Source organism: Papaver somniferum, unplaced genomic scaffold (assembly GCF_003573695.1).
Source record: "Papaver somniferum cultivar HN1 unplaced genomic scaffold, ASM357369v1 unplaced-scaffold_24, whole genome shotgun sequence".
Lineage (NCBI taxonomy): Eukaryota > Viridiplantae > Streptophyta > Magnoliopsida > Ranunculales > Papaveraceae > Papaver > Papaver somniferum.
The window spans coordinates 6,672,681-6,686,038 of NW_020634374.1; the positions used below are offsets into that span (position 1 = coordinate 6,672,681).

The 13,358-nt window shown below is 35.9% G+C and overlaps 2 protein-coding genes across 2 annotated transcripts; one reads left to right on the forward strand and one right to left on the reverse strand.

Moving 5' to 3' along the window:
- Positions 1 to 91: 91 nt before the first annotated feature.
- On the reverse strand, positions 92 to 2,682 carry LOC113341039. The gene is made up of 5 exons (XM_026586076.1): positions 2,525 to 2,682; positions 1,249 to 1,362; positions 826 to 905; positions 532 to 656; positions 92 to 396 (listed from the first exon to the last, which is right to left on the reverse strand). The coding sequence occupies exons 1-5, from the start codon at positions 2,575 to 2,577 to the stop codon at positions 325 to 327; spliced, it is 444 nt and encodes a 147-aa protein (XP_026441861.1). The 5' UTR covers positions 2,578 to 2,682; the 3' UTR covers positions 92 to 324.
- A 4,685-nt stretch (positions 2,683 to 7,367) lies between these two features.
- LOC113341038 (non-specific phospholipase C4-like) lies at positions 7,368 to 10,357 on the forward strand. The gene is made up of 4 exons (XM_026586075.1): positions 7,368 to 8,069; positions 9,129 to 9,538; positions 9,629 to 9,799; positions 9,927 to 10,357. The coding sequence occupies exons 1-4, from the start codon at positions 7,459 to 7,461 to the stop codon at positions 10,250 to 10,252; spliced, it is 1,518 nt and encodes a 505-aa protein (XP_026441860.1). The 5' UTR covers positions 7,368 to 7,458; the 3' UTR covers positions 10,253 to 10,357.
- Positions 10,358 to 13,358: the final 3,001 nt, after the last annotated feature.

Below are 13,358 nucleotides of genomic sequence, written 5' to 3' on the forward strand. Positions count from 1 at the left end.
TTATAGTAATCAATCAATATCCGACCTAACTGGGAATTCAAGAAATTGTGTTTCCTAAAATACCAAATAATAAAATAAAATAAAACACCAGTAAGAGGGAACTCAGCAAAACCTTAGCAACTTGGGTCTCAAAGAGGATATAATCGGTTTTCTGGTCTACAAAGGTTTTATTTTACAATGAGTGCACACCATAAAACTCTAGTACTGTGATTTACAAATTTCGGCAATGATAGTAAAAGAAAACATAAAAAGGAAGAAGAGAAACAGACTTCTTCAGCTTTCAGTAAAGTTTTTCCGAGATTAGTAGAGATGCAAGCTTCTTATTCAGAACTCAGTAGGAGGTTTCAACCTTATCATCCTTTTGATTCGATCTTTGTCTGTATTCTCCAGCATTCCCTACATAAGAGAGAAATGAAGAAGAAGATTAGAGTAAGTGCAGTCGATTTACTGAAAGAAAAACAAAAAAAGATTCTGATTGAATGGGATCCAACTTCCTTGTCTACCCATAATTTGGTTGTACATCTAGCTTACCTTCCATACAATCTCATCCAGACACAAGCATATCTTCCCGTACTTGTCAAGAAACAAGCGCTCCGTTGGAACTTTTCCACATGCATCTTTCACAGCCGAGGTTATCACATAGATCACTTCTGACACTTTGAGACAGGCGAAACAAAAACCAGATAAATAAATGGAAAAAGTATATTGACTAGGTTGAAGTTGAACCAATATCTCTCACGAGGTAAATAACAATATGAAACCTAACCAAGGCAGGTAGTTTTGGGTGGTGATACTGTAGAGATGATATAAGCAAGATGAACTTACAAGCAAGTTCGTCATATTCGTCCTTGCCAACAATGTAGATGCATACATCTCCAAGCACGGTGTAAACAATGTAAACTGACCTAAAGAAAGACGTTTAACAAACCAATATAAGAGTGTGGGAATGATATACTCTGTAGTTAACAAACACATTTAGGAATATAATAAACTTATTGCTCCAGAAGGATAAAGCAAAAACAGCGCCACAGTGGGTTTTTGCCTTGAGCTCTCAAGGATGGTGGTTATATGCAATGGTTTAATCTTCTGGTTTTATCAGGAACCATATTCCAGAAAGAGGCCATCAATGTGAGACGACGTAACAAATATGGAAAAGATCCACACACGACAATTTAGTTTGGCTAGAACCTAGTGTTCTCATTTCACTGTCTAAATTTTAATTTAAAGAAAGTACAAACATATACATACTTGTGAGAAGCTACGAATAGCTCTTCATTTTTGACACCTTTGAGATTTTCTGCTCCTAACTTAACTAAAAATGACCTCCAATGTAATCGCTCTTCAGCTGGAACCCCATGAAAACTGTGCAAATAACAGTGTAGTTGAATATTTAGTAGAAAAAAGGGTTTCAATCTAATATCTTCGTTGCAGTAACGGGGTTAAAGGACATTGAAATACAACTATACGTTAATACAACTAGAACATTGAGTGCCCATATAAAGGAACTTCAAATGCATTGCATCCACATCTGTAACCAAAATCCTCAGATAGAGTACAGGATATACAATTTAGTTTACACATAATATTGTGAAACTTAGAACGTGGTTCAAAGAAACAATTGAAAAGTAGTATTGTTCATCTACACATAATATTATGAAACTTAGAAACTGGATCAAAGAAACATTTGAAGAGTAGTATTGTTCACTTCAATAGACCAGCTATATGATACCTCATACACCAGGAACTAAACAAATCTGCAATCAATTACCAAAGTGGCGATCTATACTGATCGGAGTTTTCACACTCCCTAATTCTCCACCTAAAAGCATCTTAAATTGAAAACTAAATCCCACCAAGTATTTCTTACTGCATTGCATCCACAATGGTAGCCGAAGCCTCAAATAAAGTGCAGTATATAAAATTTAGTTCAAAGGGATAACAGTGTCAATTAAGAAGTTATCTCGAGCTTCCGGCTCAGTACAGAAAAATACTTTCGAACTCCTATTAAAAATATAGTGCATACATTTCTAATCAGTCCTGGAAATCAATCTGCCATCACTGTGTTTCCATTCTCCTCTTTTCGTACCTATGCTGGTCGTTACAACTTTTTTACTTCATTCTACTCCTTTTTCTTTCTTTCATTCCTTTGATTTAGCTGACCTATAATGTAAATTTTGCACCTTCTCAATTCATGGAAAGTGGAATCAAAACCCTATTGCACATACCATATCCAATCTCTTCTTTGCAACCAATTAAATGTTTAACAATTTCCATAGCCAGGGTGGTGATCTATACTGATCAGAGTTTCCAAATTCTCTAATTTTCCACCTAACCAAACCTTACACTGAATCTATGTGACCAAATTCACCAAACAAATATATTTCTGAATGAATAATTTACACAAAATGATATCAAAATCAAAGAATTTTCTACCAAATCCAAACAACAACAGATCAATTGAATAAAAATAAAGAAAAAGAAGAGATCAAGGAATCAGCTGAGGAGGAGAAGGGATCTAGAATACCGTTCAACAAGGATGTTTCCTTCAGAGTTGGAGAAGAGAACTGCCAGCAACATTTTTCTCTTCTTCTATATTTCCGTCGGTTTTAGGAAAAGGAAGGATGGTTTGCTCATTTTCTTCTCCCTGGATCTTCTTGTGTGCGTGTCCGATAGTCTTATTTTACCCTGAATACCCCTATACTTTTTTTAGATTACCAAGGATCAGATTGAAGATGGGTACTTTATTTCCGAGTCCGATTTTATGCACGCCCATAGAAAATTGATACCAACGTAACAAAGGGACAAAATCTTTAGCAGCCAAAAAGCCAGAGAAAGTTGTTTCTGTGCATTCTAAACAAGCCAGAGAAAATTTGTGGTGGCAAAGAGGTTTCTCAAAGCTTGGATTTAAATGCATAAAACGCATCATCATTCAGTAACATTCACAGTCTAATTCAAGTGTGCCGCTAACATAAAATACATATTCTCATTATACATTATAATTCAAAATAGATATGCCTATTTTCTTCAACAAAATTTAACTGTGTCCGTGTGACACTATGATTAACTCATTATCTCTTTTAGAGTTGCTTAAATCCCAGAGTTCAGCTTAGCTTCTATTTTTCCTTCCTGACGATGCAACTTTTGGCGCATTTTCCTTCTTGGTAGTTTCAGTGCTCTTCTCTTGTTTGCCACCACCACCTCCTTTCTTCTCGTTCTTGCTATGACTGAATCTCTCTGCAATGACCGGCCTTACGTCGTCTGCAGCAGCCACCGTCTCCAAGAAAGGTAGTAGTGTGTAGAGTTCTTCATCTTGTGTATCAAAATACCAACTCTTTATTGGAATGCCGTTGTCCTTCTGCAAGCGATAATTGCTTGGCGATTGGACATCCTCCTCCTGCTTTCTTCTTCGTTTTCTTTTTCTCGAACAGTTATTTGTGCTTCTTTACATGGCGTTGCCAACTATTTTATAGGTTCCGCCATCAGCCAGTCGGGTCTCTTTCCTCATTCCGGTTTAGCACTTATGAAACAGGAAAACGATGAAAAATCAATGCGACCTACTCGAGTGTTATTCACCACTTTAGACGCGGCGTGATCTGACCAGAGAGGACCAAAGGTCCAAACGGAGTCTAGTTATTTTAGGAATTACTCTATACTCTATGTTTCCTTAAAGGGTTCAAGTTATGTTCCCTATATATAGTCATAGTTTATTCTAGTTTTTATGCATTCTAGTTTGTTTGGTGACGGATCTAGTTCAAAGGTTAAGGTGGTTGATCGCCAATTATAAACGATCAGTTTATCTATCTTGATTCCGGTATTAGTATCCTATCAAAATACCTGCCGCTTAATTTTGCGTAACAATGCAAACAAGGTGACTTATTTTTCCCGTGCATGTATTTTTTCTATTCTTTGACTTATACGAGTTAGATCATATAAGCATGTAGTTAATTAGTTGTCTTATCTTTTCTCTTAAATCTTCAGCAAGCCTGTTCAGAAATCGCACGATGGAGAAGAAAGGGTTCTAATTGCTTGGAGCACGCTTGATCTTCCTGCATCTTCTCATGATGCTGGTGTCACTGTCAATGTGGGCAAGGTCTTACCGGTTGCTAATATAGAAGAATGAACAAGAAACAGAAGAAGATCCCCTCTCTGCTACGAGTACTATAGAGTATGAGTCTGATTACACAGAAGAAGAATATTCAACTCAAACTGAAGACGATGAAGATGAAGAATATACTGTGAGTAATAAATAACCTGGCGTTTTTATAGGGGCCACTCAAAACGAATTAGGGGTCAACAATAAAACAAAATAGGGTCACCCAAACGTAAATTGAAGCCAGATCTTATCTCGCGCAATTCGTAATGGCATTAGGTAGATATTATAAGATTTTTGTCCTCCGAATGCATTCAGTAGATAAAATTATAATATTACTTCCGATTACAGTCAGTGTAGTATTTGGATGAAATTTGTTTCATTGTTTTCATTTGTTGTCATTTTTGAGTTATAGAGAAGAAGAAGAAGGAAAAAAAGGGAAAAATCATTTTTTCTTAATAATCAACAAAAATGGATGGATACGAAGAAGAAAGCTGAGAATCACCGTGAAGAACATAATGTTGAAGGTTCGCGACCGTTTAGAGAAGACGATTTTGGGTATATGTTGAATGATCCAAACTTTTGTGGAGAGGAAACCCTAGACGACGCTTTCATGGAAGAAAACGGAGAATCACCCGAGATAGAAACTAATGATGCATCAAACATACAGGTATTGTATTAAGAAACTCAAATACCCACTTTGAATGTGTTTGTATGCCTTTGTAAACAAGAAAACCCGATTAATGCATGCATTGAATGCCATGAACAACCCAGAATCGGTAGATAATGTATCTACATATCTACCGAATATAACATACTGAGTACCAAATATATGCATTCGGTTGATATATAGAGTATATTTTCTACCGAATGGATGCGAAAACCCCCAAATAGATTTCCCAAAATATCTACATTCGGTAGTTATTTAGAGTATATTTTCTGCCGAATGACCCCAAAATAAAATTTTCGCAAACTTGTAAAAATTGTAATTCTTCTTTGAAAAAATATCTACATTCGGTAGTTATGTAGAGTACATTTTCTACCAAATGTCCCAAAATAAAATTTTCGCAGATATGTGAATTTTTTTGTTCTTTGAAAAACGGAGGAATATTAATTATTTTATCTCCCGATTTTTTGTATTCGGGAGTATTACCATATATATATATATATATATATCTTCCGATTATGTTTTTTTTTTGTACTCAGGAGACTGTCTAAATATTTCTATTGAATTCGGTAATTTAGGGCACACAGTGTTCTACCGATTATATTACAATCGGTTGGAAAGCTTATTGCATGTCTTCCGATTATTATAGTAAAACATGTTGCTTCATTTTGTAGGCCGTTGTAGCGGTTGTTGATGATTTCTATTTGAGGCCCGATACTTCCCTACGCTATGCAAATGATTTGGTCTGCTCATTATTATTATTTATATATATATTCAAATATATATGTTAAATGCTTATACTTACTATATTTGTTTTTTTATATGCGCGTGTAGTCATTTTGAAGTAAGGAGGATGCAAAGGAATGGCTTATGAACAAGACAATAGAGAACATGTGTGTTGTAGTTCAAAACAATCATGTGGGTGACACTCGGTTTGAAATGATTTGTGAGCGAGGTGGGGATCGAAAGAGTCATGAGGGAAAGAATAGTAAGTACGTAAGGAAGACGCAAAGGAAATACTGAAGCAATTCAAAGAAAATAGGATGCCCGTTTAAGATTGTCTTCTATAAACCCGAAGGTAAAGAAGGTAAAGAGTGGAAAATGTTTAAAGTTGATAATGGTTGTCACAACCATGATGATCCGGATACTCTAATTGGACATGTAATGGTTGCCAAGCTAAAACCAAAAGAAATGGAGACGGTGAAGTCTAAGCGGATCCAAAAAGCGAGTGCGATCTTAAGTAAAATAAAGTCGGACGACCCCGACAACTTGTCTTCTTTGTCTACAATTAAGGCGGCCCTAGCTATGATCAAAAGGACGGAATGGGATGGTAGATCGGTCATGCAACAATCGGAGTGGTTAGCGGACTTACACGACTACACGTTGAGAAGGGAAGAAAAGGATGGTAAAGTGGTTCGTATTTTCTTGGCACATCCCGAAATGATCCAATTGGCTCAATGCTTTCATCAAATTTTGTTGATAGATGCCATTTACAAGACAAACAAATATAACATGCCGTTGTTGAACATTGCTTGCCACACTTCGGACAAAAACACGTTTACGATTGCATGGGATTTAATGAATCATGAGAACAACGTGAGTTTCATTTGGATGTTGGAGACGTTGAGGTCCATTTATAACGGTGATAATTTTCTAAGGGTTATTGTAACGGATAACGATCAAGCCTTAATGCATGTAATAGCGGTAGTGTTTCCGGAAGCCTGAAACTTGCAATGTACGTGGCACATTCAATGCAACGTCAAATCCAATTGTCATCATCATTTCCAAGCTAAAAAACCAAGGAAGGGTACCAAGAGGTCAAAGGAAGAGGATGAGCGCATTGGTAAATTAACCGTTGAAGAATGGGAGGAAGAAAAAAGATTATTTGAAGAAAAGTGGAAGGAGGATGGAATGATTTGGAATATGTTCATGAAAGCACTATCAGACATGGTCTATCACCGAGCATGTCTTTGCATTATCGGGTGTGCCACTGAAACATAGTGAAAATGTAAATTCTGAGCAAGTAGAAAAAATAGAAGTTAGTGTGATTTCTCAAGGTGCAAAGAGATTTCATCAAGAAATCCTTCAGATTTTCTATCCCATGTATGGTACTGGTACAAGACTACATGTTATGACGTGTGTCGGTGTGTGCATTAAATAAAAACGTGTTCAATTATAATAATGACCAAATGACTAAACTGTCAGTCCCATACTCCATCATCATGCACATAGGCAACAGACTCGTAGTTAGATTTCGTCAAGCATTATAAAACAACGAAAATGATGAAAAATATATGCGAGCTAATCGAGTGTTATTCGTCACTTTAGACATGGCGTGATCTGGTTCGTGTCATCATCTCCACTTTGTCGGAAGCATTCCCCGGCCCCCATTTTTAAAATCTAGGATTTTGGTTTTAAAAACATATCCGATCATACCAGCATGTGTGCATGTATCAAATTCATACGATGCGAGAAATCCAACCGATAAGATCACTACAACTACAAGTAATTTGGGACCCAGCAACAGTTCTTATGTTTACGTTTTTGTCAGTTTGATTCGAGGCATATATAATAAGCAAGCAAGACTCCAATTTTAGCTTCATCTTACTTTCCCTTCAAGTGTCGAACTAAGAAGTCTGTTTTTCTTACCTATAAATCCCACATAATCATCTTGGGAAAAAAACTAAGTACCAAAAAAAAGATGTCGACTTTTCCGATCAACACGATAGTAGTACTAGTTCAAGAAAATCGTTCATTTGATCACATGTTAGGATGGATGAAAACTCTTAACCCGGAAATCAATGGAGTAACCGGGACAGAATTCAATTATATTTCAGCAAATGATGCAACTTCAGAGAAGTTATATTTCGGCAACAAATCGGAACATGTAGACCCAGACCCTGGTCATTCAATCCAGGACATATACGAGCAAGTTTTTGGTATGCAATGGGAGGCATCAACAGCTTCGAAAGATAATGTTCCGGAAATGAAAGGGTTTGCTCAAAATGCAGAAAGATTAACAAAAGGGATGTCGAGTACAGTTATGAATGGGTTTCAACCGGATTCTGTACCTATTTACAAGGAACTGGTTTCTGAATTTGCAGTGTTTGATCGTTGGTTTGCTTCTGTTCCGGCTTCCACTCAACCGAACCGATTATTCGTTCATTCAGCCACTTCGAATGGTGCAGAGAGAAACGATACAGTGAAATTGATCCTGGGGTTTCCTCAGAAAACAATTTTTGAATCACTGGATGAAGCAGGACTGTCGTTTGGAATTTATTATCAGAATCCGCCTTCTACTCTTTTTTACAGGTAAGTAATCTGCAGGTTCTTATGCATTCCCTCTTATCATTTGGGTTCTAAATTATGTGCTTCCGTAAATTTATTCAAGTTAAGATTATTACAAGGAAACGACTCATGCTATCACAACATGCCTGCACCATGAACGTGAACTTTTTTTTTGATCGATAAAAAATATATATAATACTAAGGAAGGCTAAGTACAAATCTGCAAAAGCAGAACAACCACCAGGCAAGAAACAATACAAAATAAATCAAAGGAACATCCACGAAAAGGGAAAAGAAAAAACTAAAGAGGTTCAAACAATACCAACTAAGGGATGAACGCGAACTTTGTAGATACGCATGTACGCTGTCGCTGTGTTGTTATGCACTCGTTTGCTCCATAGCACCTTTTGAACTTCGAAATAATTTACTAACAAATATTTACTTGAATGTATCAGAAATAAAGAACATCCATTTATGCTAAGCTCGAAATGTTGCTTTTAGTGTAGATAGTATTACATATTTTATTACGCAAGCATTTAATATGCTTAGGTAGAGAAGCATGGCCATTGGATGCTCACCTCATTACCCAATGTTGCGTATTCCATTATATTAGGGAGTGCGAGAAATGATATGCTACAGAGAGTAGTATGCCAATGCATGATGTAAGAATTGATTCAAGTCAAAGAATACAAGAGACTATATGCCTTAGCTAGCCCTTTGGATATTTCCTGTTAAATGAGACTAATGTCAAATTCTATATAGTTTGCCAAAAAGGTCATTAGACTCATACCCCTTATTATATAGATGGAATTTTGAATTTTGTTTGTCCCATTGAATAGACGGGATACTATTTCGAAGATGAATATTTCCACATATACTCTTACTTATGGTACATAGATAATTACATTATTAATAAGATAAGGGGTACAACATAAAAGAACATTAAAAATTATGAATCCAATATACTTTTCTCAATCTAAGAGAAATGATTCCCTCCGCCTACGGAGGGAGTATTATTTTGTGGATTAAGGTTCGCTTTTCTGATTTCCATATGAAACGTGCAATAACATATGATGCATACAGGAACCTGAGAAAATTGAAATACCTTGGCAAGTTTCATCCATTTGATTTAGATTTCAAGAAACATTGTGAAAACGGGACGCTGCCAAACTACACAGTGATTGAACAACGTTTTTTCGATCTGAAATTGTTTCCGGGCAACGATGATCATCCTTCTCATGACGTCGCAGAGGGTCAAAAATTAATTAAACATGTTTACGAGACCCTCAGAGCAAGTCCGCAATGGGAGAAGATGTTGTTTATCATAACGTACGACGAACATGGTGGATTTTATGATCATGTCCCAACTCCTACTGTTGGAGTTCCTAGTCCAGATGGACTAGTAGGTCCAGACCCTTATAAGTTTCAGTTCGATCGTCTTGGTGTTCGTGTTCCAACTATCATGATTTCTCCTTGGATTGAACGCGGAATTGGTCTGTATATCTTCAAAATTCTTTCACCTACATGACTTATTCTATGTATAATCGACGAGTAAAATATGTGAGTTTTTTTTTCCCTTTTAGTTGTGCATAAACCATCAGGGCCAGATCCGACATCAGAGTTTGAACATTCATCAATTCCAGCAACAGTTAAGAAAATCTTCAATTTAAATGAGTTTCTGACAAAGCGCGATGCATGGGCTGGTACTTTTGAATCTGTCATTTCTAGAAGTACTCCAAGAACTGATTGCCCAGGTAACACTGTACATTGTTGTTATTTGTGCATTCATTTTACTTGTCTTCTCTTGAGCACATTGTACTTATAACTGAGTCACAAGCACAGATTGATGTTTATGGCTAACAAAATGTATGTTCATTATAGTGACATTGCCGGATCCACAAAAGATACGACCACGTGAAGCAGATGAGAATGGAAAGCTCAGTGAATTTCAAGAGGAACTTGTACAGATGGCTGCGACATTGAATGGGGATTGTTACAAGGACACATATCCGGACAAACTAGTAAAAAACATGACTTGTGCAGAAGGTTGCAAGTATGTTGAAGATGCTTTTAAAAAATTTCGCGAAAATTGCGAGGATGCAAAGAAGAATGGAACCGATGATTCTGAAATTGTGTTACCATTTGACCAGCAAAATGTAGAACTGGCTGACAAGAGGATTGCTTGCCTTGCTTGCAACATCATCTAAATGATATAAATCTATTTTACTTTGTTTTTTCTTAATCTATTGTGTAATAAACCTGTGTTTATTCAAGTCCTTCCTCACAATTTATGTTTGTTCTTTAGTAGTGAATTTATAGTGTGGGACCTAATTTATTCATAAGAAATTAAGTCTTGGAAAAAAAAAGTTGGACCCTTAATTTTTGGGAACTTTTGGGAAAATGTGTATTACTTGGATACTACTTGCCAAGATGCACAGGGAGTAAGTGAATCGAACATCATGTGGATTTTCATAGAATTCTTATTTCAGTGCCTCTTCTGATGACTTGTAGATACGAATTCAATGAATTTCTAGAGAGATTTTGTGATTTATTGACACACAAAAAGGTAATGTCTATCATATAATATATAAAATATCAAATTGGCAGTCTCGGCTAACCATGTTGAACATAGTCTTTATACACGGTGCGGTTATGGTTTCACATAACCAGAGTGTGAAAACTCGGGGTACAACAACCACACCCAACTATTTCGTTCGGCAATCTGTAGGCACTAAATTCCAATATAATTCTGAGAGCACCAAGTTACTGAGTCTCAAATCAGGATATATATTAAAGAACTTTATCTCTTTTTCAACATAATCAGTAAATCAAACAGATAGAAATCTGTGAACCTGATTGTTATGAGAATAACTCGGATGGTATCAAAAACCAATGATCGAGTGTCAATCAAGTCTTATCCAACAAACAAGGTCAGGTTTATCAACCGTGATTGAACTATGCACAACCTGTGATATTTCAATTATATAACAAAAATATAATGCAGAAAAGAAATAACACATACACCAGAAATTTTGTTAACTAGGAAACCGCAAATTCAAAAAAAACGTCGGGACCTAGTCCAAACTTGAACACCATATTGTATTAAACCGCTACAGACACTAGCCTACTATAATTTAACTTCGGGCTGGAATGTAGTTGAGCCTTAACCAAATATCACACCGATTAAGGTACAGTCGCGTTCCTTACACCTCTTGAACCTCGCAAGATCCCGCGCACTTGATTCCCCTAGCTGACGTCCTTACAGCCTAGAAGTTGCTACGACCCAAATTCGAAGACTTATAAACAAATTTGTCTCCCACATATAAGTCTATTCTATTTATTGTTTTCTTCTTAAGATAAAGATCAAGGTGAACATGAAACACAACTAATAATCTGGTCTTATACTCCCGAAGAGCAGCCTAGAAATATTAGTCACCTCACAATAACCCAACTGATTAACAAAAAAAGCTATTGCGGAATCACAAGAGTCTGAGACGAAGGAACTGTTATGATTACTTTTTATATCTTACCTATCCGAGATAAATCTCGAGAAAATCTTAGAGAAGATTAAACTCAATATGATAGAAAAAGTAAGATCAAGATACACAACTAGAAAGAAAATAGTTGGACCTAACTTCACGAATCCCAAATGAAGTCTTCAAGTCGTTAACCCTATAATGGTTTTCAGAAGAACTCTAAACTATGGGTTAATGGAGAATCGACTCTAGTTTGCAACTAGGACACACGAGAGTGTCGGATTAGGTTTCCCAGATGCTAGAATTCTCCTTATATAGTCTTTCAAATCAAGGTTGCTTACAATCAAAGCTAAGATAGCTTAGTAACAAAGAAATCAATATTCACCGTTAGATGAAATCCTGATTTAAGATTCAAGCTAAGTCTGCTTAGAAAATAAGCAAACAATCTCCACTGTCAGATGGTATTAGCTTGATAAACACAAATGAAATATACCTATATTTAGATGTAGGTGAACTGTACCTAAACGTGTATAACAAGTTGGCTCAATGATAATTAACTGAAGTTAGCAATATGAACAATTTTATCTTATCCATATTCATCTAATACTTCTAGATCAAATATGATAATCAATCAATTATGATATATAATCAAATGAATCTAAATGTGCTTTAAGAGAGTTGTTCAAATGTTTACTATCTAATAGAAATATCCGTGAACAATTTAAAGTACTTATACAAGAACCAATTCATGAACATAATGCCACGGTTTGCAAAGCAAGTTCGCATACCTTAATTCATTAAAGTTCTAAGGAACTTAGTTCGCAAACGAACCCGAGTTCATGAGTATGAATTTTCATACTTAACGATTTTAGAACCTATCCACTGTGTTCACAAACTGAGTACGAGAACCATAGTTCAGGACCTTTCCTAGTCTTGTCGTTCGCAAACCCTGTTGGCAAACCACAGTTCCGGACCTTTAATAGGTAAACCCGTTCGCAAACTCAGTTCTCGAAAAAGAGTTTCGGACCTGAACTAGTACTTCACAGTTTGCATACTAGGTACGCATACTGTGTTGTATCCATACATTGGCCGTAGTTTTTAAACTCCCATTCAATCATTGAAACATCCTTAGAAGACAACAATGTTAATCTCACACATACCACTAGCTTCAAGTAATTTTCAAGTGATTGATTGATCAATAATAAACTTCCCAAGTTAACATCAAATGATTGTCTCACACAAATCATGTAAGATATTCAAGGTAATTTTCACATGATCATCTTGACTCAATATTAAGTTTCCAACAAATGAATTGTTTACAACTAAACTTGTCAAGCATATGATGAAGCTTTCTAAGCTTTAAACCTGTATTTCGAGAAATATATAAACGAGATAAACTCGGCTCGAAATTTCAAATGTATATAACACAAATTTTATATAACTATATTACTTAGTCTCATTAGCAGATAAAATTGAATAGACTTATGAGTGATAGATAAGTTTTAGTCTTCACATACCTTTTGTCAACGAAGTTCCTCCAAGGTCTTCAGTAGATCTTCTTCTTCAATTGGTTAACGCCGTGAAGTCTAAAGCTCAACTACACACTTCTATCCTAATCCGAGACATAGCTATAAGTAGATTAGAAATCAAGGATATAGTTTTGATCAACTAAACTTGATAAAAAAGCTTGAGATAGCAACGGTTGCGAGGTCGACCGAGAAGTTCTCTAACATCTCCCCCTTTGTCAATTTTAGCGACAAAACTATCAATACATAAAATTAAATACTGCAAGTTCATCTTCCAAAAACTTAGAATTTAAATAAATAAATCTAAAAAC